Raw genomic sequence first — 27,501 nt, forward strand, 5'->3', positions numbered from 1 at the left:
GCTAATCATTTACTCCTCCACTGCCCTATAGCTAGTATCCTGTGGCAGTTGATTTTTTCTCTGTTTGGTGTGATTTGGGTGATGCATTCAATAATAAGAGAAACTTTGTTTAGTTGGCATGGTTCCTTCATTGGCAAGAAGCGGAAAAAAATCTTGGAGGGCAACTCCAGTGTGCTTGTTATGGAAGCAATGGATGGAAAGTAATAGAAAGGTCTTTGAAGATTTAGAAAAAACAAAACAAACAATTAAACTCTCATTTATGAATACTCTTTTGGAATGGGTTAAATTGTATGTAGATGATTATCCCATGTCCATGATAGGCCTTGTAGATTGGATTACTTCTGAGTAAAAGAGAGGGGATGAGGGGGCTATTTTTTGTTTCTTTCATCTTTCTTCTACTTGCCAGTTGTTCAGCATCAAATGTATAGACTACGTGTACTTTGTTGCGCCTCTGGTCCAGGCACTTTTCATGTGTTACCCCCTCAATAACCAGAAAAACAGAAAGATGTTCATAAAAGCCAAAAAAACCAAGTGGATTCAGTTCCCTACACAGATTTACAGTGTTAACAACCAGAAAAACAATTCCACTTGTTTAAGGGAACTGACCATAAACTGGTCTGGTTCATGGCCCTCAGCCAAACCTACCCCTGAAATAACACCCTCTAAACATAGAATTGGACTACATCTCTAAATATGAGCCTAATGAACACAGGAAAATATCCAAAAGCATTAGCTGTCTCCTAATTATAATTTTTTTCTTTTCATGAAATATTTTTAATATGAAAGCAACTTTGACCAGCCAAACTCATGTATGACTTTGAACAGAACAATTTTTTTTATGGATAACCTTTTTTTTCCTTTTTTATTTTTGTCTGCACTGAGACTCAAACCTAGAAGCTCTCTCAACCCCACACCAAACCACTTGTTCTAGGTCCCAAGGGCTTGAACAGAACAAAGACTTGTTGAAATCACCCAACTGAACTTAAAGAAATACTAAATCTACTAGGTTAATTGAGGGGATACTCCTTATATGGATGTTTCCATCAACGGACAATGTCAAATTGAATTTGATGAATATTCCTTGGATAAACCAGGACAATTGGGAATTAGAGGAACACTTATGCATCATCATGGAACATTAGTGTAAGAGCATTCTCTAAGAATGCTAGAGTGGTCTAGCTATCTAGGTGGAGATGGTTGCCTTGTTGGAAGGCCTAAGGCTTGCTAAAGCTAAGGGTTTATCTAACCTTCTAGTATAGAGGAATTTTTAAGTAGTCCTATCTTGGATAAATAAAAAGAGAAGCTCATGAAGGTGTGATGGATAGTTGCGCCAAATTTTTTATATTAATATAGAGTTGGAATGTTCTTTTTACAAGCTTCCTCGAACAGCTAACCATGTGGCAAATATGTTAGCAAAATGAAAAGTCAGAAAAATCAATCAATTGATCTCTTTTGTAGGGGATTCTCCCTCACCAAGCTTTTGAATTCATATTTGTAACCACTTTTAGTTATGCATTCCATTGATTTAGAGTAAATAAGTTTTTCTCGTTTTTTATCAGTGTTGATCACTTTTCCAGCTATTTTAATGCAAAAAAGCCGCTAGAAAAATAAAAATCAGTTGCATAAGAGTTGTAACTTGCATTAAAAAAAAACTTTTAAACTAAATATTCATACATAAACCAAAGTGTCCAAAGTTATAGAAATCATGAAGAAAATTCAGAGAATCCATTTCTCAGATAGGCTACTGCTCAAGGAAAATGCATACTCGATTCATATTGTAAAGGGCCTCCACCATTTCCAGAGATCTGTTACGTACTACACCAGCTACCTGGAAATCTACAAAATTAGTAATCTAGACAAGCTGCAAAAAGCACAGTAAATTATTTTGTAACAACAAAAAATTTCACTGACAATGGCAAAATAATAAATATGAAATCACAAGCAAGAATCCCCCAATTACATATAAATTTTCATTAGATCGAATAAAAGCTGACATTTAAAGAATAAAGCAAACAGTGACAAGTGAATCAAAATAGCAAAGAATGACATACCTTCTTCCAATCTTTCCCATACTTCCTATAGGCTTCATAAAAATGCTCAAGCTCTTCCTTGCTCCATTGAGATCCTAACATATCAGACAACTTCCTCTTCTGTGCAGAACAGAAGACATGATAGCCAACATATTGAGACAGATCAGAGTAAAGCTTTTAAAGAAATTAAAATTGTTATGAATAACTCACAATAAGAAAAGCTCAGCATGTGTCTAGAAAACTTAAAGAGGATGACCACATTAAGATCTTGCGCATACTTCAAAGAGTGAAGGTCGACTGCATCCTTGAGTCAATGCGATGCAAGTTAGCAAAGATAGGACACTTTAATTGAACTGCATGCTACCTTTCTTTGGCCTTAGAGGAAGGCAACAAAACCACGCAATGTTCACCAACTTCCAAGCAACTCTTCAAAAGGATAGATAAGGATTAACTCATGGGAGGAGATCTATAAGGAATCAACGGAATTGCTTTAAAGTTATAAGTATTATAATATTGATCAATTATTAATGGAGAACAAAAGATCTAAGACAAAGGACCTAGGGAATGGACATTTGGAACATGAGCCTTATGTCACAGGATGCTTCAAATGAGTCTCCCCATGGGTTTATATAGATCCCAGGAAGCTTCTGGAGACTCTTGGAGCCATCTACACTAAGCCATTGGTGAGAAGAGTGTGGAAGTTTCTAGAGAAGCCTAGAGATGTCCATGCATCTCTACACTATGGTGGAAGGCATGAGAGGAGTCCAAGGCTTTCTAGAGAATTCTAGGAATCTCTTGTATATTTTTGTACATAGGTTTGTACATAGAATTATGTAGGATGTTTTAGATTATTCTTGAGTTGTAAGGAACCCTCCAAGGTTCCAAAAAGTTCCATTGGTGCCTATAAATAGGTGAGGCCCTCATTTGGCCAAGACACCACCCAAAATCACTTCCTAACCAAGCAAGTGAGTTCTCAAAGCACTTGTAAAGCTTCCTTTGAGCAATAAAGCTTCCATTCTTTAAGAGTCGCCTACTACGCCTTCTAAAGCATTCTAACCGTGAGCATCTTAGCCTAACAAGCTAAGCATTGGGAGTAAGGCTGACTTAGCAAGATCAAGTGTCTTGACTTGACTAAGTACCGCACGAGCTTAGGAAAAGACTAAGGTGGTGTTTGTTTTTTTACTTAATTCTAAATAGAACCTTAATGCTTAATAGTGTTAAATATTAGGTTGTTTGTTTTTGTAGTATTTTATTTCTATTAAGTATTAAAAAGTAAAAAAAATCAACATGTTATTTTTTCTATTTAGAAAAAGCTATATATTTTGGCTTTTTCTATTTAGTAAAAAGTTTATAATAAGTCATGAAAAAGTAGAAAAACAAACAACCTAAATTCTAAAACTAAATTGTTTTTAGCAAAAAGCTAAAAAAACAAACACCACCTAAGTCTGTGACAAGTGGTATCAGAGCAAGGCTATGAAGCGGGCATAGTAAAGGAAGCATGTCAGGCTCCAACGTGGATGAGACTAGTGAGCAAACCCGTGGGAGAGAGACCGAGCCTGCTACACGAGGCAGGGGCAAAAAGGATAAATCTCGTGATGTCGTTGCCAACATGGAGGCAAGGTTAGCTAAGGTGGAGCTAGCCATGGCAGACACTCGGGAGGGGTTGGACTTGATCAAGGCATGGAGAAGGGCTTAGAGGATCTAAGGGAGCAAATCCAAGACCTTCGTGAGGGGGTGCTAGTCTCACAGGTTCAACCAATGTCACACGAGGAGTTTGTATCCTTCCAAGAAAAGGTCTTGAGCATGTTTGCTAGCATGGAGTCAAGGATAGAGGCCTTGGCCACTCAAATGGAGTCCCAAGACCAGGAGGTTAGGCAGGAGTTGGCCATCTACAAAGCTGCTGTGTCGGCACGAGTCATGGCCACCCAAGAGGCATCTAGGGTGGAGGTGCCAAAGCCACAAGGGTTTAGTAGCAAGCGAGATGCCAGGGAGTTGGACAACTTCTAATGGCATATGGAGCGATACTTCGAGACTATCGCAATGACTGATGAGGCAACTAAGGTAAGAACTACAACCCTCTACCTTACTGACACAGCTACTCTATGGTGGCGTCGGAGGTTCGCCGATATGGAAAAAGGCATTAGCACCATAAAGACGTGGGGGGACTTCAAGAGGGAGATCAAGAGGCAGTTCTACCCCGAGGACGTGGCTTACCTAGCTAGGAAAAACATAAGGCATCTCAAGCACACAGGCTTGATATGCGACTATGTCATGGACTTCTCTTCGCTCATGCTTGAGATTCCTAACATGACTGAGAAGGAGTTACTATTCAACTTCATGGATAACCTGCAAGGGTGGGCCGAGCAGGAATTAAGGCGCCAAGGCGTTCAAGACATAGCCACTGCTATGGTAGTAGCAGAGTCTTTAACGGATTATAAGAGGGGAGACTCCTCCAAAGTTGAGTCTTTGGAGGATAGCCACACCATGGGCGGGGGAGACAATGTTTCAAGGAACCACAATGCTCCTAGAAAGGGATCAGGCAAGACGCCTAACGTTCGGGAAGGAAGGGGTAAGGCAGAAAGGAAGGAGTTTACGCCTAAAATCAAATGCTTCCTGTGTAACGGTCCACATTGGGCACGGGATTGTCCCAAAGAGAAAGGCGCTCAGTGCCATGATCGAAGAGAAGGAGCAGGAACATGAAGCACATATGAGCTCGATGCAGCTGCTAGGTGCCCTCCAAGTCAACCCAAAGCCTAGTACGCCTAAGACCTCCTTACCATCAAGGGTGCAAGTAAAGGAGGCAAAAGGGGAGCGAGCTGAGGTAGCCCACACACACATGGACAAGGTCACCAAGGGAAAGGTGAACTCAATGGGTAAGAGGAAGCAACACTCCAAGAACCGAAAGTGCAAGGGTTTGCATCCATCCGAGGCCTCACAGGAGAAGGAGGTGAAGAATATCCTGGTTGAACGGGTCACCAGGAGACAAGGGGTCCCTCCTATGATAGAGTATCTAGTCCGATGGAAATGACTACCTAAGAGGCGGCTAAGCTGGGAACATGCGGATGCCTTGAGAAGGTTCTGGAAACACATCGAAAGGTTTCAAGAAGAGGCAACGACGGGGACGTCGACGGCATAAGTGGGGGAAAGTGTCACAGGATGCTTCAAATGAGCCTCCCCATGGGTTCATATAGAGCCTAGGAAGCTTCTGGAGACTCCTGGAGCCATCTACACTAAGTCGTTGATGGGAAGAGTGTGGAAGGTTCTAAAGAAGCCTAGAGATGTCCACACATCTCTACACTATGATGGAAGGCATGAGAGGAGTCCAAGGCTTTCTAGAGAATTCTAGGAATCTCTTGTATATTCTTGTACATAGGTTTGTACATAGAATTATGTAGGGTGTTCTAGATTATTCTTGAGTTGTAAGGAACCCTCCAAGGTTCCAGAGAGTTTCATTGGTGCCTATAAATAGGTGAGACCCTCATTTGGCCAAGGCACCACCCAAAATCACTTCCTAACCAAGCAAGTGAGTTCTCAAAGCACTTGTAAAGCTTCCTTTGAGCAATAAAAGCTTTCATCCTTTAAGAGTTGCCTACTATGCCTTATAAAGCCTCCGAGTCATGAGCATCTTAGCCTAACAAGTTAAGCATTGGGAGTAAGGTTGACTTAGCAAGATCAAGTGTCTTGACTTGTCTAAGTGCCGCATGAGCTTAGGAAAAGACTAAGTCCGTGACACTTAGCTGTTATCATCAAATGCAACAAGAAGTTCAAAGAGGTAAAGCCCAATGGAATTTCAATTTTCTACAACCTTTTTAAGTATCTATCCAATCAAGCCATCTTCCTTCTACAAGTGATTCAACTAACTTATGAATAATATCAAAAACTATCCAAGAAAGATAGAGGATCGTGGAATTTTAGTGGTTGGTTGCATTAAATTGTGGATCAATTTTGTTAGGTTCCTTAGGTTAAGTAATCATAAAGCAGATGGTTAGCAAAGCATGAAGCAAAATATTTGGTTTCTTTGGTAGGACATTTTTACCTCTATAATTTGGATTGAGAGTTGTTCTAACTATTTTCACCAGTGCTACCATTTTTTACTTGTGTGCATCTATTTTCCAATTTTATTACACTTAGCTTAGAGGATTGTGTACTTATGGGAAAGACTTCTTTACTTCCTTGTATTTGCTATTTTAATGCAATGAAATGGTTGATCTTATTTGATGGTGCATTTTGTGCATGAGTGGACAAACAGTTAAGCTTTTTTTTTTTTTTTTTTTACATTGCATGTTGAATTTTAGCCTTTGGTCCAAGCTATTCAAATTAACCAGCTTAGATTGGGTACCTCTTAGGAGCATCGATGACATGATGTCCATCTCAAATAGAAGTTTGGGGAACTTTATCAGAGGTAAAGTCTTGTGGCAAATCACTTGTCTCTCGATGATATGGATTGTGTGGAGGGAAACAAATGCTAGGATTTTCAAAGACAAGAGGAGGACTTCAGAAACACTATGAGATCTAATTCATCTCTATTCATCCTTCTGGGCCTCTTGTTCCATGATATTTAAGGGCATTTGTCTCAATGTGGTTCAGCTTGATTGGCATTCTATGTGTAAGCCATAAAGGTTAGTTTTGAGAAGAGAGGAGATTTGTTTCGATTTTATTCAAAGGAGTTGTGTTAATCTTCATGGAGGGATGAGAGGTTTTATGTTGCATGTTCTCATAAGTTCTATATGGATGTATAGGTCTTTTTGGTTTTTTAGGAGAAGGTTTAATGTTCCATTTGTTGATCAATTTTTGTAAATTTAGGGAGGATGTATATATATATATCTATGTGTAGTTACTGAAATGTTTTTAATATTTATCATGTTGCACCCCATAGCAAAATGGATTGAAAGAGATAATAAAGCACCAAGGAGAGACTAGCATCAAGACTACATTACACTAGGTCGACTTCATAAGACAATTTTTTCCCTTTGTTGGCTTTAGCCAATTCATATTTGTCATCCATATTGCCGATGTGAAACTTTTTTTCTTTTAGATAAGTGAGCGCAAATATATTAAGGGGCAAAAAGCCACAAAGCATACATGAAGTATACATAGCAGCCTAAGCAAAAACACAAGAACAAAACACTCACCAACCCTTAAGGAACGGCAAGCCATTCCAAAAAACCTAAAAGTGAAGAGGACTCCTCTCCCATATACACCCTAGCCCAACTCCACAAGTTACAAACAAAAGAATTTTTCAACTTCTGTATAGCTAAAGAGCCCCCCCTGAAAGCTAATCAACTTCTCTCCTTCCAAACCGTCCAAAAAATACACAATGGAATGGAAGTCCAAATCTTTTTCCTCTTCTTCCCCACAAAAGGGTTCCTCCAACTAAGTAACATTTCTTTGACTGTCTCTGGGAACACCCAATTAACCCCAAACAAGGCAAGGACAATCTCCCAGAGAACCCTTACAACTATACAGTGTAAAAGAATATGATTTACATTTTCCTCTTCACAACCACACAAAAAACACCGATTTGGAATATGCCAACCCCGTCTTTGAAGCCTATCCAAAGTTAGGACCTTCTCCCAAGTAGCCTCCCAAGCAAAAAAAACAACTTTGGTTGGGACCTTGTCCACCCAAATACTCTTTTTCGGGAAGGTGATGGCATTAGGGCATGTCAGCAGCTTGTAAGCATCTCTAATCCGAAAAAGACCGTGTCCCCCTCCTTTCCATATCACTGAATCCTCTTCAGGAGAAATCCTCAAATCCCTCAGCATATGAAACAGTTCTCCTAAAGCGTCCAGCTCCCAATCGTTAGAGTTTCTAGAGAGTCTTATATTCCAACCTCCTTGGCCAAGGCTAGAATCCCACATCTCATTTATCGAGGCGTTCCTTTAGGCCGCCAAGGCAAACAACTGGGGGAAAGTTTGGGACAGCGCCTCATTGCCGCACCACTAATCAGTCCAGAAATTAACCTTGGTCCCCTCTCCCACTTTGAACTCTATATTATCCTAACACCAATACGACTCCTTCAAGATATCCTTCCAAACCCCCACCCCAAACGTTCCGCAAGCCTCATTAGTTCTCCAACCAAAACCCTCATAGCCATACTTCACCCCGATCATCTTCTTCCAAAGGATTTCTTTTTCAAAGGCAAATCTCCAAATCCATTTGCCCAACAAGGCCTTATTCAGAAGATCAATCTTCCGAATGCCTAGACCCCCTCTCTCTTTTTGGGTGCACACCACCTCCCAATTGATTAAATGAATTTTTCTTTCCAGACTTCCCCCTCCCCAAAGAAAATCCCTTTGTAATTTTTTGAGCCTTTTTGCAACTAGCTTGGGCATACGAAAAAGAGACAATTCGTAAATAGGTATACTAGCGAAAGTGCTCTTAATGAGGGTAATTCTCCCGCCCTTTGACAAATATTGTCTTTTCTAAAGGGCTAGCCTTCTTCTCATTCTTACTTCCACCCCGTCCCACATAGTCGTGGTCTTGTGATTGGCTCCCAGGGGCAGCCCCAAATAAACAGTAGGAAGAGCCCCCACTCTACACCCTATCTCCACAGCCAATTCGTCAATGTCTTCAACCTCCCCAACCGGAATTACTTCACTCTTAGCTAGGTTTATTTTAAGACCAGAGGCTGCCTCAAACCACACCAAAATCCAGCTTAGATAGGTAAGGTGATCTTGCCTTGCTTCACAGAAGATAATAGTGTCATCAGCAAATAGTAAATGGGACACATTCATCTCCATTCCCCCCCTCCCTCGAAGACTACAGCCGGAAATGAATCCCCCATCAACAGCCCTTCTTAAAAGCGCACTTAGCACTTCCATACCCAACACAAAAAGGTAGGGAGAGAGTGGATCTCCTTGGCGTAACCCCCTGGAATTGGAAAAATAACCTGCTGGCACCCCATTAACCAGAATAGAAAAACTTGCAATTGAAATACACCACCATATCCACTCCATCCAACGAGCCCCAAAACCCATCTTGTGCATGACCTTCATGAGGAATTTCCAATTAATGCTATCATAGGCTTTTTCAATATCCAATTTACAAATCAGCCCTTTCTCTTTACGTTTATGCCAAAAGTCAATCACCTCATTGGCTATGAGCGAGGCATCCAAAATCTGTCTTCCCTTCACAAAAGCATTTTGGTCCGCAGAGACCACCTTGTCTAAAACCTTCTTAAGCCTATTGGCCAACACTTTGGCCAAGAGCTTATACAATCCCCCTAGCAAACTAATGGGCCTGAAATCCCCAAGGTCATCAGCCCCCCCTTTCTTGGGGATGAGGACTAGGAAGGTAGAATTGAGACTCTTAGCAAAGGACTTCTCATCAAAAAACTCCTTGAACATATCCACAATCTCCTCCTTCACGAAGTCCCAACAAGATTGCCAAAAGGCCACTGTGAATCCATCCGGGCCTGGAGCCTTATCTCCATTCATTCCCATCAGAGCCGCATGAATTTCTTCCTCAGTGAAAGGCTGTTCCAAGCCTTCAGCTTCAATATGGTTTAATCTTTGAAGATTCAGCCCCTCAATATCAGCTTTCCAAGCTGGCTTCTCTGACAACAACTGCTGAAAAGCATTCACAACCTCCTCTCTCACCTCCTGCTCCTCCTCCAGCCACCTCCCATTGATCTTAATCTTTTCCATAGAATTATTTCTTCTATGGGCATTAGCCATCCGGTGAAAGAACCCAGTGTTCTTATCCCCTTTCTTAAGCCACAGCTCCCTAGACAATTGTCTCCAATGCGTTTCTTCCAAAAGCACCCATTTTTTAAAGACTTCCTTAGCTTCTCTTTTCAACTCCGTCTCTCCTTCAGTCAGGCTCCTTTCACTCTCCACCCCATCCCAAAATTCTACTTGTTGAAGTGCTAAGTTTTTATTGACTTCCAACTTTCCAAACACGTCCCTGTTCCATCCTTTGATTTTATCCTTCAAGACCTTCATCTTTGTAGCCAATCTAAAGCTGGCCCTCCCTCTCCCCCCTGCCTCCTGCCACCAACCCCGAAGAAGCTCCTTAAACCCATTAACTTTGAGCCACATATTTTCGAACCTAAACGGGGACGGGCCCCTTCTGATCCCTCCACCTTTCAACAAGATGGGAAAATGATCAGAAGTGGGTCTGGGAAGCCTACTCTGAACAACCCCACTCAAACAATCAAGCCATTCTTGGGTCACTAGAAAACGGTCCAGTCTAGCCCAAGATTGATTGTTCCTGCCCCCACTCCAAGAAGCCACCCCCCCCTCTCCCCTTGCATAGGAAGATCCAGGAGCTCTAATTCGTCAACCACCTGAGCAAATCTTCTCATGGCTCCAGTCAGCCTCCCCTGATTACTCCTTTCCCATTGGGATAGGGTAACATTGAAATCGCCCCCTAAGCACCAAGGGTCATCCCAGATGCCCCTTATAACCCTTAGCTCTCCCCAAAGAATCTCCCTATCTTCTTTGGAAAACGGCCCATACACTCCTGTGAAGATCCAGGCCTTCCCATCTTCTACATTCCTAAGTCTGCAAGAGATTGAGAATTGCCCCATCTCCATCTCAAGGACCTCCAGGGTTCTTTTATCCCAGCATATCAAAATCCCTCCCACAACTCCCTGAGCACCCATGGCACCCCAATCAAGGAACCTCCTAGAACCCAAACTCCTCACCAGACCTTCTGTCATTGACCGAATTTTCGTTTCCTGGACACAAAACAAATCAACCTTCTAACTTCTGATCATGGCCTTAATCACTTTCCTTTTAGAGCTATCATTGGCTCCACGCACATTCCAACTCAAAAGCCTTATCTTCATTGGACTTCCATAATCTGGCACCCTCTTTCTTGCACAGTACAATTCTTCTTCTTCCCCCCCTCATAATTGACTGAACATTCAAGCCTTTTCAATTCTCTTTCAAATCTCAATTTCTCCAACAGAACTTTGCTGTGAACTCTTTTCCTCATCTTCCTAATTTTGACCAGGAACTCCAAGATATCTTTCTCTAGTCCCTCTGTCGAGAATCCCAAAAACTTACTGAACCTAGCCAAATCACTTTCTTCACAGCTTGCTTCCACCCATCCTCTTTCTTCTTGTGGCATAGACCGGGCAAGGCACAAAGCCTCTCTACTCTCTTCCATGCTGTCATTATTGACCTCTATCATTTCCCAACACTTCCCTTCTTCCTGCTCTGTAGATCCAGAACCGTTGCACGGTTTATGAGTAACCCCTTGGGTTATGTCCAAGAGAGCCCCAGAAGGGTCGAAAAACTCCCCCAAAGGAGTCCGACCAAAAATAGAAGAGGGGGAGGAAGGAGGATCAAAAACCACCATTCCAAAAGAGGAAAGGGTGTTATCATACCTTGCAGCTTCCTCCAGCAAGGCATAGTCAGTCTTAAAGGTCCCCTCCGACTGAGTCTCCTCCTCAGAAAGCCTCCGCAGACCATCCTTCACCCAGAAAGGAGAAATAGCAGCGTCTGGGCCCCTCATTGGGCTTTGGCCACTTACCACAGCAGGACGACCCTCCTCCGCCTGGGCCCTAACCATAACTAAAGTATTGCCGATGTGAAACTTAATCCTTGACTTCAGTGGTGTTTGTTTTTTGGCTCAATAGAAAAGGTCAAAATATTTGGCTTTTTCTATTTAGCTAAAAGTAACTTGTTGATATCAACCAATATAACCAAAGTAAACTTGTTATCAATAAGTTCAGTTTATTTGTATTGGTTGATATCAACAGGTTACTTTTAGCTGAATAGAAAAGGTCAAATATTTTTGCTTTTTTACTCAACTAAAAAACAAACACCACTTTCCTCTAACCTATTTTCATTCAATTCATTTTTTAAGCCCTTTTACTTTATGCCAACTCAAGATCCTTTATTCCTATAAATTTCATTTGAAAATCTATAAACCCTCTGAAAGTCAAGGTCTTTGCACAGTCCTTGGCACATAAGAAGGTTAATACAAATTATTTGCTCTAGAAGAGGAGACCTCATAAGGCCCACAACTCAAAATAGTGTATTCTGTGTAGAAGTAGGGAATCAATAGATAACTAGCAACTTGGGGCTATGTCTTTCTTGGTCCCCATGTTTAGCTAATCAATTAGCAAAACATGAATCCAAGAGGATGATTTATTTTGTAGGGGATTATTTACACCCTTGAGAGGCATATCGTTTCTATATTCTTTACATGGTCTTCTATCATGTTTGATTCTATCATGTTTGATTTACATAGCTATCTTGTTGCTCATGTTAGATATTTCTCCTTCCTTTTTTTTATCATCCTTTATTCTTGGAAAAATCTTACGTCCTTAATTTTTACTTAAGAATTTACTTCAATAAATTGTTTGTTTCCCATCACAAAAGAAAAAAAAAAGGTGCAAAGTGGGAAAAGAATGGATCAAATTCCCCATGAAGATTCATAGTTGATATCAAGGGCTTATGATGGATTAAAAAAATAAAAAAATAAAAAAGTGGCCAAATATTTCATCAAGGACTTATAGTGGATTAAAAAAATAAAAATAAAAATAAAAAAGAGTTGCCAAAGATTTCATCACCCCAAACGTAGACATGACTCAAGACTTAGCTCAATTCTTTATATAAAAGAATTACAAAATTGAAGGCTAAGAATGGATGTTTCCTTTCTTCAATAGGACCTTCAAAGAAGATAATCATGTTTTGGGAAGATTGAACCATTCTTAATTTTAAAGATGAGGGTTTAGGAAGATCGAATCATTTCCAATTTAAAGATAGTGGATCATTTATTTGAATAATTGATTTTAAAGCTTTGGCTACAGTGAGAACAAACGGCTTACCAATGTATTCAATCTTAAAATACCTGTTAAGGAATGGATTTTGGGTGACTTAACATCCTTCTAGATCCTTGCTCCTCTTATTGGTACCTAGGGATGATTTCATGTTGTTTGGCTTCCCATGAGAGTCAAGGAAATAGATGCATGATGAATCACTAGGCGAAAAAGAAGGTCTAACAATTTCATTTAGTCTTGCAACCTTATGGACCCTCCTCCAATAAACTCTATTTTTGTATCTTATGCCCTCTTTGTTGGAACAAAGGGGTGATTAGAATGTTTGGTTTTCCCATGAAAAACAAGCAAGAAGACATGTCACTAGAAGCATGAGAGGTTTGATAATTTCATAAAATTTCACCAACTTGTGGGTCTTCCTCACATAAAGTCTTCTTTCACATAGTTAATCTACAAAACCACCTGATCTATACCTAATAGATTTTTCCATTATCCTTCACAACCAAGTTGTAAGTTCCTTTAAGATTTGAGAAAGAATTCCCCCTTTTATATTGGTCTATGATACTCGAACTCTCCAACTTCATCCAACATATGCATATTGACATAACACAACATGGGTGCCATTACCCTTCACAACCAAGTTGTAAGTTCCTTTAAGATTTGAGAAAGAATTTCCCCTTTTATAGTGGTCTATGATACTCGGACTCTCCAACTTCATCCAACATATGCGTATTGACATAACACAACATGGGTGTGGTGTGGGATCTTTGTCGGACGCTCCCACTTTACTTTGAATATGGTTGTTTGATTTTGATTGTTTTTTTTTTCCGACTTTCTTAATATATTAGCATATTGAAACAAAATAAATAAATAAATAACAATTAAGGATAAGAAAGAAAAGATAAAGATAAAAGAAAAAAGATAGGAACTCCTTATCAAAGATATCTTTACTTTTAATTGATTTTATTTTATTTTTTCCTTTTATTATTTCATGTCACCACACCGATATCTAAATTTTGGATCCATTTTAGCCGGTTCCCCATATCCTAAAATTTGAAGTTAAAAGAACCAAACTCCTAAACATCTAACTGCACCCAAGTCCAAGCAACATAGATGGTGACCATAAATAAATTACAGTCAATTTACCAACTCAAAGAACAAGAATTTTCAGCACTTTTTGATTTTGTATTGACTTGACTCCAGAATCTAATCCTAGAAGGCCAAAGTGAAAATTCCAAGGCCTACTCTTCTTCTATTTTATTTTCTGCATTGCTGTATTTACTCAACCCAGACTTAACCTTAATTTTACCCTAAAACCTTGCTGTTATAACTAACTCCTGACCCTACCTTAACCCATCAGTTTGACACTGAAAAACCAACATTTCCCTGGAGTAGATAATTTACAGTAATCTTTCTCCCTAAACTCCAGTCCAATATCAATTTTTTTTTTTTTGTTTATCAGAAACAAACATTTTCATTCATCAAACAAATGATAAATACAAGAAGGATGAGCAATCCTTCAAAGATGTACAGAAGATGGTAGAAAGTAACCATGAAAACCACAAAAACTAGCCCCTCCTCATAAAATCCCACATATAAACAGGAGCAAAAAACATTGGACACTCAGGGGAGAAGGAAATCTCAAACAAAGGAGGCCACATGCTTTGCTCCTTGCTTGGCTAACTAATCTGTGACTTGGTTTGCTGAACAGGAATCCAAGACAAAGCACAACCCAACCCAGTCTATAATCACTTAAAAACCACATAATTTCTACTCCCCATTCCTGACTAATACAATATGATCCAAGACAAAAGCATATGTCAGCGACAGGTAATACATAGAAATGTCAATAATTAATTACAATTACAGGTGTAGGTCCCTGCAGCTAGGTCAAGATGAAAACAAGTCTCGCTGTAGGGACCGCCCATCATATTCTATAATCAAACCAGAACAGCATACTAGAGTATGAATGGCTAATCATAATAGAAAAGTTCTTGAATAAGCACATGGATACAAGAAGCTTTCATTTAGCAACTATATACGTAACTTTTCTTGAAAGATTGATAAAACCAGGTAACTGCTTCTCATAGCATCAGCAGATGGTACATAGTGAATGAAGCCAAAACTCACCCGTTGCCTAGATTTGGTTGAATTCTCAATGTCTCTATCAAGAGAAACTTCATGGGAGTTTAAAAACCGCTTATTCACACCTCTATATTTTTTTGTTGGAGCCATGAATTTCTTTCTTTATCAATCTGAGAGGCATCAATAAGATAAAAGGTAGCAAATCAAATTTCTTAAGCACAATCTGATTGATAAAAATATGGTAATGGATAATAAGAAGAAAAAACATAATCTCACAGAAGGGGCAACAAATATAAAAGCTCATCAATTTATAGAAAGGGAGGCACAAGCCCAACGATCTTATAAAAGCATATTTAGAAAAAGATCTGAGAACTCTCAAAAAAGATGTTGGAGAATGCAAGGTCAGAAATGATAAGTTAGCTACAATAAGTCAGCATATGATATTATTAATGAAAATTGACATATGACATAGACATAATAAATATGCAATACCAAAAAAGAGAAAAACTATTTGGCCACTTAAGATTAATTATTCACAAGGAGAGAGATTGCTGATGATTTACATGCTACCATGTTGTTATGTATGGCAACTAATGCACCAAGATCAGGTTGAAAGGACAGTTGTAGAAGTAGTTAATCTTTATAAAGCGATATGATGTACAACCAAGATTAATACATTCATAAGATAAACATTGTCCATCTTTTATTTTTGTTCAAAAAGAAAAAGAACAGATATGAGGTAAGAGTATAAGATCTACTCAAAAATAAATAAATAAATAAATAAAGGATGGGGAAAAAATTACCTTAACATCGGACATTCTACGACATTGCTGATTTTTTTTTTTTTTTTTGATAGATAATGAAGTATAGAAGTATGAATATTAAAAGAGCCGCCAAAAGAGTGATGCAGGTATACAAGACATATACACCGACCGCCAAGAGGCTCAACCAAGAAAAGGAGCTACAAAACAGGAAGGGCTCCAACAACACCACCCTCGACAAGAGCCCAACCAATCGAAGTAACTAACTAGAGTCTAAGGACCATCATTTATAAACAGCTTAGTCTCCAACCACAAAAAAATAAAAAAATAAAAGAGTTTTTTAGCCTTTGGAGCAAAAGCTCATCACCATCAAAGGCAATTTTGCTCCTTGCCTTCCAAATCGTCCAAAAGATTCATAAGGGTCCTGCTCTCCGGTCTGTAATCACATGGATGACATTAAGAGTCTGATAAAATACTGCATGTTGGTAGTTAATTCATCTACCAGTATCTACTAGGCAGTCTATAAAAATGGTCAGTCACCTATTCTATCAAATGAAACAATCCCCAAGGTGTACAACCCAACCTCTTTAGTAACACCAGATAACCATCTAAAATGATCCTGAGAGATTCTTGGAGTACCTTCTCTTGTCTAGAAAACTAGATGTTCAACCTTATAGCGAATAAGGCCCAAGGCACCAGACTAAGGAAATCCAATCTATAAATTTCAAATGGCCTCTGAAAACAAAGAGGGATAAAGGCAAAGAAATGGTCGCAGAGAGAGCAGAATGATGCAACCAACCTATGCTATTTTGCAAGACTGAAATGATGCAGATGATGATGGTGGTGGAAAAGACTGGAATCATATCAATAGAAATAGCAAAAACACAACATCATGAAAATCAATAGAAATTGCAGAAAGAGAGCATTATGCACCCGATTGAATTGAAAAAAAATACAAATATGGTTTCATTTAGCTGTGCACAATTAAAACTCAATTTGGAATTCCAATTCGAATTTGATAACCCTGCTTGTACTTGGGAATTTCAAGGATTTGGGGCAATTAAGCCATCAAACTTCATTTTCTAATAAATTACTCAGATTCCAATAATAAGCTTCCATTTCACTAATGCTTGCTTTCATTTTACCATAAGGGAACTGGAAATGGATTTTAAAATTCCACCCAAAACCCGAAAAAAAAAAAGGAGAGAAAAAAAAAAGCAAAGAAGAGAAAAAGAAAATCTCAATTCAATGCACTACAGAAAAAATAAATAAATAAATAAATAAATAAAATTCAAATCAAATCAAATCCTCCACTACTATTCAAGTCCCCGGCATCAAACCAATCTATTCACACATTCACAATCACAACCAGTTTTAAAAAATAAATTGATAAATACCCAATTTATATTTACATTCGACTTAGGAAAAGATCAAAACCAACTTGAAGTTACAAAATTAATTTGACACGCTCAAAAAAATAAAAACCCAAGTTCAGTTCAATGCACGGCTATCACAATTTGCAATCCACTTCAAGCCCTCCAGCATCAAGCCACAACCAACCCAATTCAAATTTATACCCAGATGAATCAGTCCAAAAAACTGCTTCGAAACCTCCCTCCAAAACCAATCCCTCACAAAAAAGGTGATCAAGAAACTTCAAAAAACTGTTTGAAAAAAATGTAGCGAAATTCAAGAAAAATTTTGAAATTGTTGAACGTAGAACCATAGTTTACGCATGGAAGTAAGGTTGTAGAGTGTCATCCTACCGAGTTTAGGGTTTCGGAGATGAGATTGGAGACATTCAGAGAGAGGGAGGGGATCGGGGCTTCCACAGAGAGTAAAGACTAAAGAGTTCTAGAGAGAGATGGTGTTGCCGCGAAACTTGAATGTATGGTGGCTAAGCCAATTGGGTCAATTGATTTTTTTCTTTTATTTTTCTTTAATTACTATATAAAATTAATTGCATTCTATAAATGAAAATTTATTTTTTAAATTTAAATTTAAATTTTAAAATTTTAAGTTTATTACTAATTATTTCCAAAAACATGAAAAATAATAAATAATATTTTTAATTAAATATTTTTTCAATTTTTACTTAAAAAGCATTAAATTATGGTTCTTACATTTACTTTATTGAATTAGATTCACAATGAATCTAATTTGAACTAAAAATACCGATAAAATTGAATTCAATTCAACTTAACCTCTAATCTTAATTATTCAATTGAAAATCAATCCGATCTTATTTTTTAAAATTTAGGTTAACTCAAATTGATCAGATTTAACAAGTTATATTATCCAAAAATCATATATAATATTTTTTTTTATTGATACCAAAATTTAAATAATAAATATGATAAAATTTTAAGATAATATCCAAAAGGGAAAATAAATCTATACATATTTCTAAAAGATAAAAAAAAGTGTATAATATAATTATAATTAAATTTTTTTAATTTAAAAATATTATTTATTATATAAGATAATATTTATTATAAAATATTATAAAAAATATTAAGTCCTGGTTATTCGGACCTTGTCTCGATTGAGTTCAAATTAAATTGAATTTAAATTGAAAAGCTTAACTAAAATTTGACATCCAATATTAAAAATGATTGTCTAAATTTGGTCAAAAGTATGAGTTGAGTTTAAGCTTCATTAAGTCAACTTATCTAAGTTACACCCTTAAATAATATTAAGCAATTTTTTTAAAAAAAAAAATTAATTTTATTGAAATAAGATTAATTTTAATAACTATTACATTAAATAAATATATATATAGTTCATAGGAAAAAATATTATATTTTTCAAAATATAGATAAATCATATTGCTATTTTTTTTAGACTCTAGAATAGAAAACCATATTTAGAAGTATTTTTAAAATAATGTAATTCAATAATAAATAATATAATAGTTTGAAAATAAAAAAATAAAAATCAAATTTGATAAATGAAATTTTGTAAGATCTGAAAATTTTAGTTATTTTAATTGTGAAGAAAATAAAAATAAAATAAAATATTCAATTTTCTAATGGTATAATAAAAAATATTACCAAAAATGCATAAATATTTACCTAAAATTAAAGTCATTGCGTCACACTATAGTTAATAATTTTCTTCTATTTTAAAATTTTGTTTTAATAATTAATATGATATTTCATATAGAATAGAGGATAAAGTTCCTAACATCATATGAGTATGAATTCTTAATGTCATAAACCCTTTTTGACCAATTGCAAACAATATCTATATGATTAGGAGCGATGGTTACAAATTGTATCGATTCTCCCGACCCGGGTTTGTTTGACCCTATGAATGGTTATCTATTTGATCCTGAAATCCCATGGGACAATGATGTTTATCTATTTGATCATGTAATCCCATGGAACATAACAAAGACGTGTTTACATGTGAAAGTGTTTTTAATGTTTCACATTAGTGTAGATAAGGTTTATGTTGAACTATTTTTCATATCTAAATTAGTAAATTCTCAACTAGATATTTTGTTTTCGAAAACAATTAACAACTATTTTAAAAGATCACTTTGAAAGACTATTTTTAAAACAGTTGTCAAACAAACCAAAGATTTTTTTTTCTCTGATATACAAAAGCATTGAATGAAATCAATCTTGCAAATTAAAATTAGTAAATTAAAGTTATAAAATAAAATAAAATAAAATAAAAACAACTAAGGATATAGGTTTAATTTGAAAATTATTCTATAGATAGAACCATGTTAAATATATTAGGGTTATTTGATTAAAACGCGACATTTTGATTAGAAGGCGATGAAATGAATCATAAATATTTTGATAAAACTTACAAGGCATATTTTGATTAAAAGGACATGTTTTGATAAAATTTTATCTTAAATATACTTGAAAAATATCCCTATATATCATTCCAATGCAATGTGGACAAGAACACTTTACAAGGCATTTGGAGCAAAATGCTCAATTGTTCATTCAGGTCAGGATCATAAATACTAGGCCTAGCATTATTATCCAAGAAGCTACAACAAAATTCAATAGGCCATGCCAATCTTCCCCCAAGAAAAAGATTTAAACAAACTGTAAATTAGTAGCATTAACCGAGCAGAATTGAGTAGAACAACAGATCAGTACCTTCCACACTGGAAAATCTGACTGCAAAGAATGTGTGAAAACCCTAAATGCTGTAAATCCAATCTTCTTATCCACCCACCAGTTGGGTTGTAGTTGGTATTTTGGAGATTATAAATATGGCTGTGGCCAGGAGGAACATCTGTATTTTGTCTTTCTGGGTTCTGGGGCCAATCTTAAGGAGAATGAATCGTCAGACTCGCTCATTTCAGGAACCTCAAACAAGCTGTCAGCTGCAGAGATGAACTGGGCACTGGGAACTGGAATTCTAGTCATGCCATGTCTTCTCATCAGATGATTCATCTCTCAATTATGCGTTGTCTCCGGGGTCTGTCATGATCAAAATCCCAGTTCTTGTCTGACCGATTATTGAAATCCTTGTCCCTTCCTCCTCGCCCACTTCCAAATCTTTGTCCTCGTCTGGGTCCATTGAAATCCCGGAAATTGCCTGCTCTGTTACTCATTCTGGGGCCATCATAGTCATTCCCTCGGAACCCTCCTCTATTCTTACCACCACGAGATCCTGGGGATGATCTATTAAAGTCATCGTTGAAAGAATTTCTTCTGCCACCCCTCGCACTGTTGGACCTGAATTTTGAATCGTGAGTAAAGTCAAAATCCCCACGGCCTCTAGAATTGTTCTGTCTTCTACCAGGAGCTGCTTTGTTGGCTCTGGATCTGTACGAACGTGGATCATCATCATTAGATTCAGAGAAGTGTCCATCTTCAGTATCAGAACCTCCTCTCCAACGATCCCGTCTACCAGAACCCAATTTATTCCTTTTACTTTGCGATCCGAAATCTTCCCCCAGATCATCATCAGTGCCAGAACCAAGCCCAAGTTCTTCATCCGAACCAAAGCTCAATCCCCTGGATGGACCAGTTGCACCTCTACCCCTTTGTCTAGAATCAGCAACATGACTAGATTTCCATTTGGGATTAACTGAAAGTTCTTCATCTGAATCAAGATCTAGTTCATCATCCTCAATGCCAGATAAAGCTGCTTTTCGATGAATGGGCCTAGAGGATTTATTATATTTTGAGGATTTTGTTTGGTGACGACCAGGAAAATTCTCATCAAAGCCTTCTATATCTTCAGACCCTGAGTATTCTTCAAGCTCAGAGAAATCAATTGAAGAAGTCTTCTGTGCTGGATTGCTACTGGATGTCTCTAGCTCGTAATTGTCAACATCATCATCCTCATCATCAAAGTCATCAAATCCCATTCTTGGTCTGCTAACATCTGGATCCTGATATTCTCTTTTGTGGCCCCCTGGAAGCCTGCTACCTTTGTTGAAATCATCGTCTGGCCCTCTAAAATTCTCTCCTTGAGCCCGATCATCTAAAGGAGCATCCTGGCCCATTCTTGGAGAATCCGCATACTCAAAAGCAGCAACATCTGCCCCATCTGATTCATCATCATCAAAATTGAAATTCCAGGCATTAGGAACTCCAGCCCTGCTGGCAACCTTCTCCAACCTTGTTCTGGGACCCCTTTCCCTTTCTTGTCTTTGATTCTCCATAAACTCATCAGGTGGACGCTTGTGTTCACAATGAAAACATGCCATATTTCTCCTATAATTCAAGAAATTGCAGCTGCCAAAGAATATGATGAACAATTTGTCAAACTCCCAATCAAACTAGACACCTTATACTTAGTAATATGGAGAATTATATTAAAAACCATTCAAGGGGTAAAACTGTTAATGCTACAGTTGCAACAACTAACAAGGTGATATTCAAGACCAAATATAATTTCTTAGACTGCAACCATCAGATCTACTGTGTTGGGTTGAACAATAACCATTGGGGGCCACAATAAAATGGGTAAAATACAGGCATGCACCTACACAAACCTAGCTTTACAGGATTGCTACTTTTACCATCGACATATAAACTGCATGCATAATGGACACTACTATGTTATTGTACCATAAGAAACTTCAAAATCACCATCATGATAGTAAGCAAAATTGGATTATATAGGCATGGTTGCTTACAAGACAAGAGCTAGAGTTGATTCAGAGGTAAAATGAGAAGACAAAAGGAAAATGTGTGCATTAGAAACTTACTCAGGGCATTCCCATTCTCCTGGAAGCAGTTGCCTCTTTGGCCGCTTGGCATCACATTGCAGGCACACTGTATTCTTTGCAAAATTCATGAAGTCGCACCTGAGAACAGAGTTCAGCATCCTCAAAAACTTAGAACATTCCACCTCCAAAATTAGTTGCCAAAGGCATAATTGACTTATGAGAGGTTCAAAATATGTTTTCAAACAAACTATAACTACAGTATCAATCCAGGCAATAAGACAAAATCACCCATTTTTTAGGTGATTTAATCTTGATATCTATGTTCCTGTTGACAGCTAGAGATATCAGGGTTAATTATCCATAACTGGATAGAAAGCAGGTTGCTTTCCATTGCTATACTCAAGCACGCACCTGGAGAGGGGCACATCAGAGACAACACGAGTATAACATGAATTAAGTGTACTTAAACCAGCACATTGTTCTGAGTAGTTTATCCAAGCTTCGGTTGACAAACAACATGCCATATGGTACTGATATTTCCAAGGATGCATTTGAGTATCCAGGTGTAAGTTCCTTTAACAAGTTACCCATCAATTGAAAGCAATCAATCGAGGAATTCCACTAGTAGGTGTTCAACACATTTTTTTTCTCTCTACTTTTATGCCCATGAAAAGATAATTTCACTTATACATTTATATGCATCCATGGAAACCAGCACTCTTCTAGTATGGATCTATACAGATAAAAAAAGCATTTCATAAAATTTTCAAAGAGGGAACATACTTTGGACATAGCCAGTCCCCTTTTTTCATCTCAATGTCATCACGTCCAACACGTTTCTTTGGTGGGGGAGGAGGTTGCTTCACTTTTGGTGGGGCCCTTTTTATTACTGGAGGGGGAAGATTTGGATCTATTGGAACTGCACTCAATTTCACAACCTCATGAAGCAACTTACGGACTACATTCTTGACAGATTTTTGTTTCATAAGTGACTTATTTGTGACTAATCCATTCACTGGATCAAACCCAAAAGTCAGTAGAACTCGCATAACATCAATAGTCCGTGCCTCATCCTCTTTATTGGTTAGCAGATAAGCTTTCTCACAGGAGCTCCTCAGACTGCAGGAACTACATACCTGAAATATGAATAGTGTGGTCATTATTAGAAGAAAAGTTTATAATCAGTAATATAGTTACTTCAAAATAAGGGTGACATGATTGCAAATGCATGTTCCATCCCATACAATGAATCAAGGACACTTTGTGTTTTTGGCCAAGTTGGACATTGTTTTATGCACCAAAACACATGTCACAATTCATTTTATTTTGAAGCATCCATTAGAGGATCTTTATCCTTTTGGGCACTGACATCAATTTTTTTAGGCAATAAAATTTATAGATTCACAAAATAGTAGTACACCAAAGTACACAGGACTTATATACCAGGCAATAAATGGCAATGCCAAAAAATAGAGAACACAAAAAACAACTCTTCCCTTTAGCAAGATCCAAACTAATCTACAAAACTAATCAAAGGCATTGAACTTTTTTTTATGTACAACCTAACCCCTATTAAATGATACTTAGGAATGAACATTTTAGCTTTTGGTCAGACCGCTCCTATTTTTTGAACGCTTTTTGATTTCTTTCCTTTCAAATTGTTCAAAAAATGCACAGAGAAGCAATTATCCATGCCTTCTTACATTATCTTCCCACAATGGAACCATGCTCAATGAGGAGAAAAACAATTGTCATAAAATCTTTGATTTGACACAATGAAGAAGAATGTGATAAAATTGATTCCTCTTCATCTTCATAGAGAGAACATCTATTTGTTCACAGCCACCTTCTCCTCCCAACTAGCTTTCTAAGCAAAAAAACTCGCTTTAAACACAAACCAAGAATTCCAAAATATGCCCATTGGGAAGGCGGCGTAGTATCCTAGTTAACATTTGATAATGCAAAATGCGCCCTGCTTACGCTGACTAAAAGTGAAGTCTCTTCCCTAGTTCCCTTCACTATGATTGTGGGTCTCACACTCCCTTGAGTTTTTGAGGGACATATTCTTAGGGTTGGGCTGCCCAAGGATATTCTGTAGGAAAATTTATACTTTTATTTCATAGATTCGTGTGTCTTTTCTTTCCTAAAGACTTTTTATTCCCAGTTTTGTATATCTTTTATTTTTCCTAAGCACATGAAAAATAATCTTATAAATAAGAGGAGCTTGTTTTGTGGTCTAAACCTTTTTGTATAGGCTCCTTGTATAGTGGAGAATCATATTCTGATTGATTCTCACAATTGTGGGGCGAACAACTCATCCTTCTCATGTTCTTTTTATCCTTAATTGATACATCTTTTGTTTTTTATTAAAAAAAAGAAGAAAAAAAGACAAGGAGGATGAAGCTAAGGACAACTTTTCTTTTTTTGATAAGTGAAGCTAAGGAGACTATACACAAGGAGTATATAAATGGCACCAAGAAAAAAGAGATGAAAGAAGAATACAACACCTTCCCTCATCTACTTGTCACTTAACCAATCAATGAAATATGCTATATACATAGAAAACCCTTCTAAATGAAGTCTAACACCTTCCAATAAATTATGCATAAAAGAGGATGTAAGCATTTGTTCTGAACTTTCCACACTATTAAAAGACCTTCACTTTCTCTCTCACCAAATGGTCCAAAAAAGGAACAAAGGGCCCCAACCAAGCTCTCTTCCGCCTCCTTCCCATATAAGATCTGTTCCAACTTAGTAACAACGGTTTGATTGAAAAATGCATAACCCAATACAACCTGAACAAAGAAAAAACCAACTGCCATGGGATTCCTGCTATAGTGCACCCAAGAAACATGTGATCGATGGATTCCTCTTCCCTTTTACACATACAACATCTATTTACTAGAGACAACCTTCTTCTTTTCAACTAACCCAAAGTCGATACCCTTCCCCATGTAACACATCTTCTTTTCTTTTATCTATTACAATATGTTAAAATAGATTTAAAAAAACAAACAAAAAAGACTTGCAAACATCATCACCCTTCACCAGCTAAAAAAAGGATAATGAATGTTCAGATATTAGTTTGATTATGTCCGAGCAATCTGGAAGGTAGACCAAACCACATAATAACAAATGCAAGTCTCTAAAGCCTGAAGGGCTTTTATTAAAATGCAAAACCTTGATTTAGAAACATATTTGCACTTATATTGCAAATGATAAAATGTAAGAAACAAAAAAAAAATGACAAAAAGAAATGCTACCAGTTTTATCAGAGGGTTTTCTCAAAGTTTATAAATATCAACAAAAAAACGAAATAAAATAAAGTTTATAAAACAATGACCACTAAAAGAGAAAAGAGTAAACTCACATCTCCTTCATCAAGGTGGACAAGCTTTCTCAATAGTTTTGCAGAGAAAACCAGCTTCCTGTCCTCGCTAGGGCATCCATAACCAACTAAAATTTGAATATCTTGTCTTGACAATGACCTGATATCCAACATCATCTCAGCAGAAGAAATGCAAAGTGGATTCATTCAACAAGCAGGATAATAAACTACATCCACTAAAGGGTCTGTTCGTAAGGTCAGTTAGTGCAACAGTAATGAGCTAACTAAGATTGACCCACCCACAGATTAGTGGAGGAAGTTTTTTTCCTTCAAATATAGACTGAATTTTAATAGGTTGGTTATCATTTAGAAGGTGGAGAACTACAAATCCCAGAACCGGAAATTGGGGGATAACATGTGTTAATTTTTAGTGCATGTTTTCTGGTGTAGCAACATTGACCAAATACAGTAACAATATAATTGTGTTAATTTTCATATAAATGGTCAGAAACTTATAGAAGAGTGGTATCTATACTACATCCATATACTAAAACAAACAATATATGGCCCTTCTAAGCTCTGAATTCTCAATCCAATTTTTAATTTCTTTTTTAACTTTTTTGAAAAAAAAAAATCAAAAATTTCGATTTCCTTTTTCCACTGCATTTCTCAGCAACAAGGCAGAACCGCATTTCCTCAATACTCAAACGGCAAAACAACATTTTCAATTCCAAGGAGTACTCTGTTTGGTGAGAATACACAGAAAAATGGAAAAATTCCCTGAATCTCTGATTCCTTATTTTCCCTCAGAAAATGAAATCTCCATTCAGAATGAAACGGGTTTCCAGAAACTGCTCTCATTTCCAAAAGCAAAATACCGAAAACTTTGCAAATGCCACTTTGGGGTTCTTTTCAGATGGAAAACCTCCATTTTTTTTTTCAAAAACCCAAAAAAAAAAAAAAAAAAAGGAGTTTAAAATTTCTTTAAAGCATCTTGACTTTATATTCTTTTTCATAATTTTCACTCCCATTACTTAAAAAGACCTAATTACATAAGAAAACTCAAGTTTCCTTCCCTTTTCCCCCATTTTTTCTCTGAAACCAGACAAGAACATCACCTCAAAATATCAAAACGATCACGTCCAAAATTGAGGCAAGCGGTCTGAACAGTCTTCCAATCCCTAGTGAAATCAAACCCGAAATCGTCCACAACCTCCTTCACATCGCCAAATCCCAAACTCTCAACCAAACCATCCTCATCTTTCCTCCTGTGATCAAAGTAGTTCTGCTGCACCAACCTCTCCATCAACTCCACCCACTCCTTCCACGGGTGCGCCAGCTCCACCACCCCACCACCCAATTCTCTCCTCTCATTCTGCGGCTCCGGTTTGTGCTCCTCATCCGGGTCGGCGGTGGAGTCGGTGCTTGGTTTGGATTCGCGCCAGGCTCGAATTCGTTGGAGAACTTGGTCCTTTTGTTCGAATGATTGGCGTTCTTTCTCGATTTGGTCAATTTGGTCGAAGACAAAACTAAGGCGGGAGGAGAGGGATGAGGGTTTAGTGGTAGAGGGGGTGGTGGCGGGGGTGGCGGAGGGAATGGTTGAGAAGGGTCTGGAGAGGAGGTGGGAGAGGAAGAGAGAGAATGTGAGGTTAGGATTAGGGTTTTGGGAGGAGAGGCGTCTGAGGAGAGGAAGGAGAGTGTTAAGATTTTGTGCCATTTGCGACTGACAGGGTTTAGAGCTTAAACCCTCATATAGTGAGGATTTGAGACTTGAGGGTGAGAGGCCATGACCAGTGGGAAGCTTAAACCTTGAACTTGGGAGAGGTAGGGTTTTGGGTATTTATTTATCTATTTATAAATATTATTTAACTTTTAATTATTAAAAACCCAAATTTTTTTCTTAATGGAATTATTATTTACATCCAAATTATTTGACAAATCCATAGAAAAATATATGGAAACATTTAAAATAAAATAAAATAGAAAGTTTTTCAAGAATTTATTCTACAAACAAATTATTTTTTAGAACAAATCTAAGATGTTTGAAATTATTTTCTATATAATATTTTGTGTAATAATTATTACTTACAAAAAATAAATTGAAAATTTATTTTTTCATATAGAAGTTTATGCATAAAAATAATTAAAAATTATTAGTAATAACTGTTATTTATAAATTAAAAAAATTGAAATAAATTATTTTTTAAACAGAAGGTTATATGTAAAAATCACTTTCCATAAAATAGATTTTATTTTATTTTTTATCTAGAATCATTTATTTATATCTTGATCTCATATTCATCATGATGATTTTATTGAAAAAGATCAAAGTCACGGTATTTATTTTACTCAAGATTAGGCCTCTCTATTAGGTGTTCTACCACTAGCTTCTAGGGGTATTCACATTT

General features: G+C 37.2%; 2 protein-coding genes across 7 annotated transcripts in view; both read right to left on the minus strand.

The window, feature by feature from the left end:
* Positions 1 to 17,493, minus strand: part of LOC100266555 (protein ALWAYS EARLY 2) — a 44,268-nt gene extending 26,775 nt beyond the window's left edge. For 4 of the 6 annotated variants that reach the window (XM_059742843.1, XM_019225032.2, XM_019225030.2 and 1 more), the window contains exons 1-4: positions 17,378 to 17,493; positions 14,896 to 15,020; positions 2,052 to 2,150; positions 1,766 to 1,828 (exon numbers count right to left, since the gene is read on the minus strand). In XM_059742843.1, coding sequence (XP_059598826.1) covers positions 1,766 to 1,828; positions 2,052 to 2,150; positions 14,896 to 15,000 — 267 coding nt within the window. In that variant the 5' untranslated portion in view covers positions 15,001 to 15,020; positions 17,378 to 17,493. Of the gene's footprint in view, positions 1 to 1,765; positions 1,829 to 2,051; positions 2,151 to 14,895; positions 15,021 to 17,377 lie in introns of those variants that run through there. The other 2 variants (XM_019225031.2, XM_059742845.1) reach the window with 2 other exon arrangements.
* A 1,993-nt stretch (positions 17,494 to 19,486) lies between these two features.
* On the minus strand, positions 19,487 to 26,913 carry LOC104881408 (uncharacterized). Its single transcript, XM_010661562.3, has 5 exons — positions 26,212 to 26,913; positions 25,136 to 25,253; positions 22,549 to 22,901; positions 21,805 to 21,903; positions 19,487 to 21,328 (listed from the first exon to the last, which is right to left on the minus strand). The coding sequence occupies exons 1-5, from the start codon at positions 26,808 to 26,810 to the stop codon at positions 20,032 to 20,034; spliced, it is 2,466 nt and encodes an 821-aa protein (XP_010659864.1). The 5' UTR covers positions 26,811 to 26,913; the 3' UTR covers positions 19,487 to 20,031.
* Between the last annotated feature and the right edge of the window lie 588 nt (positions 26,914 to 27,501).

This window comes from Vitis vinifera, chromosome 14 (assembly GCF_030704535.1).
Source record: "Vitis vinifera cultivar Pinot Noir 40024 chromosome 14, ASM3070453v1".
NCBI classification, from domain to species: Eukaryota; Viridiplantae; Streptophyta; class Magnoliopsida; order Vitales; family Vitaceae; genus Vitis; species Vitis vinifera.

Coding starts and splice junctions, on each gene's coding strand:
- LOC104881408 (XM_010661562.3), bottom strand. CDS start 26,810: ATGGCACAAAATCTTAACACTCTCCTTCCTCTCCTCAGACGCCTCTCC. Junction 25,254..26,211: donor GATCGTTTTGATATTTTGAG/GTGATGTTCTTG, acceptor GTTGGATATCAG/GTCATTGTCAAGACAAGATA. Junction 21,329..21,804: donor GGAGAATGGGAATGCCCTGA/GTAAGTTTCTAA, acceptor ATTCTTTGGCAG/CTGCAATTTCTTGAATTATA.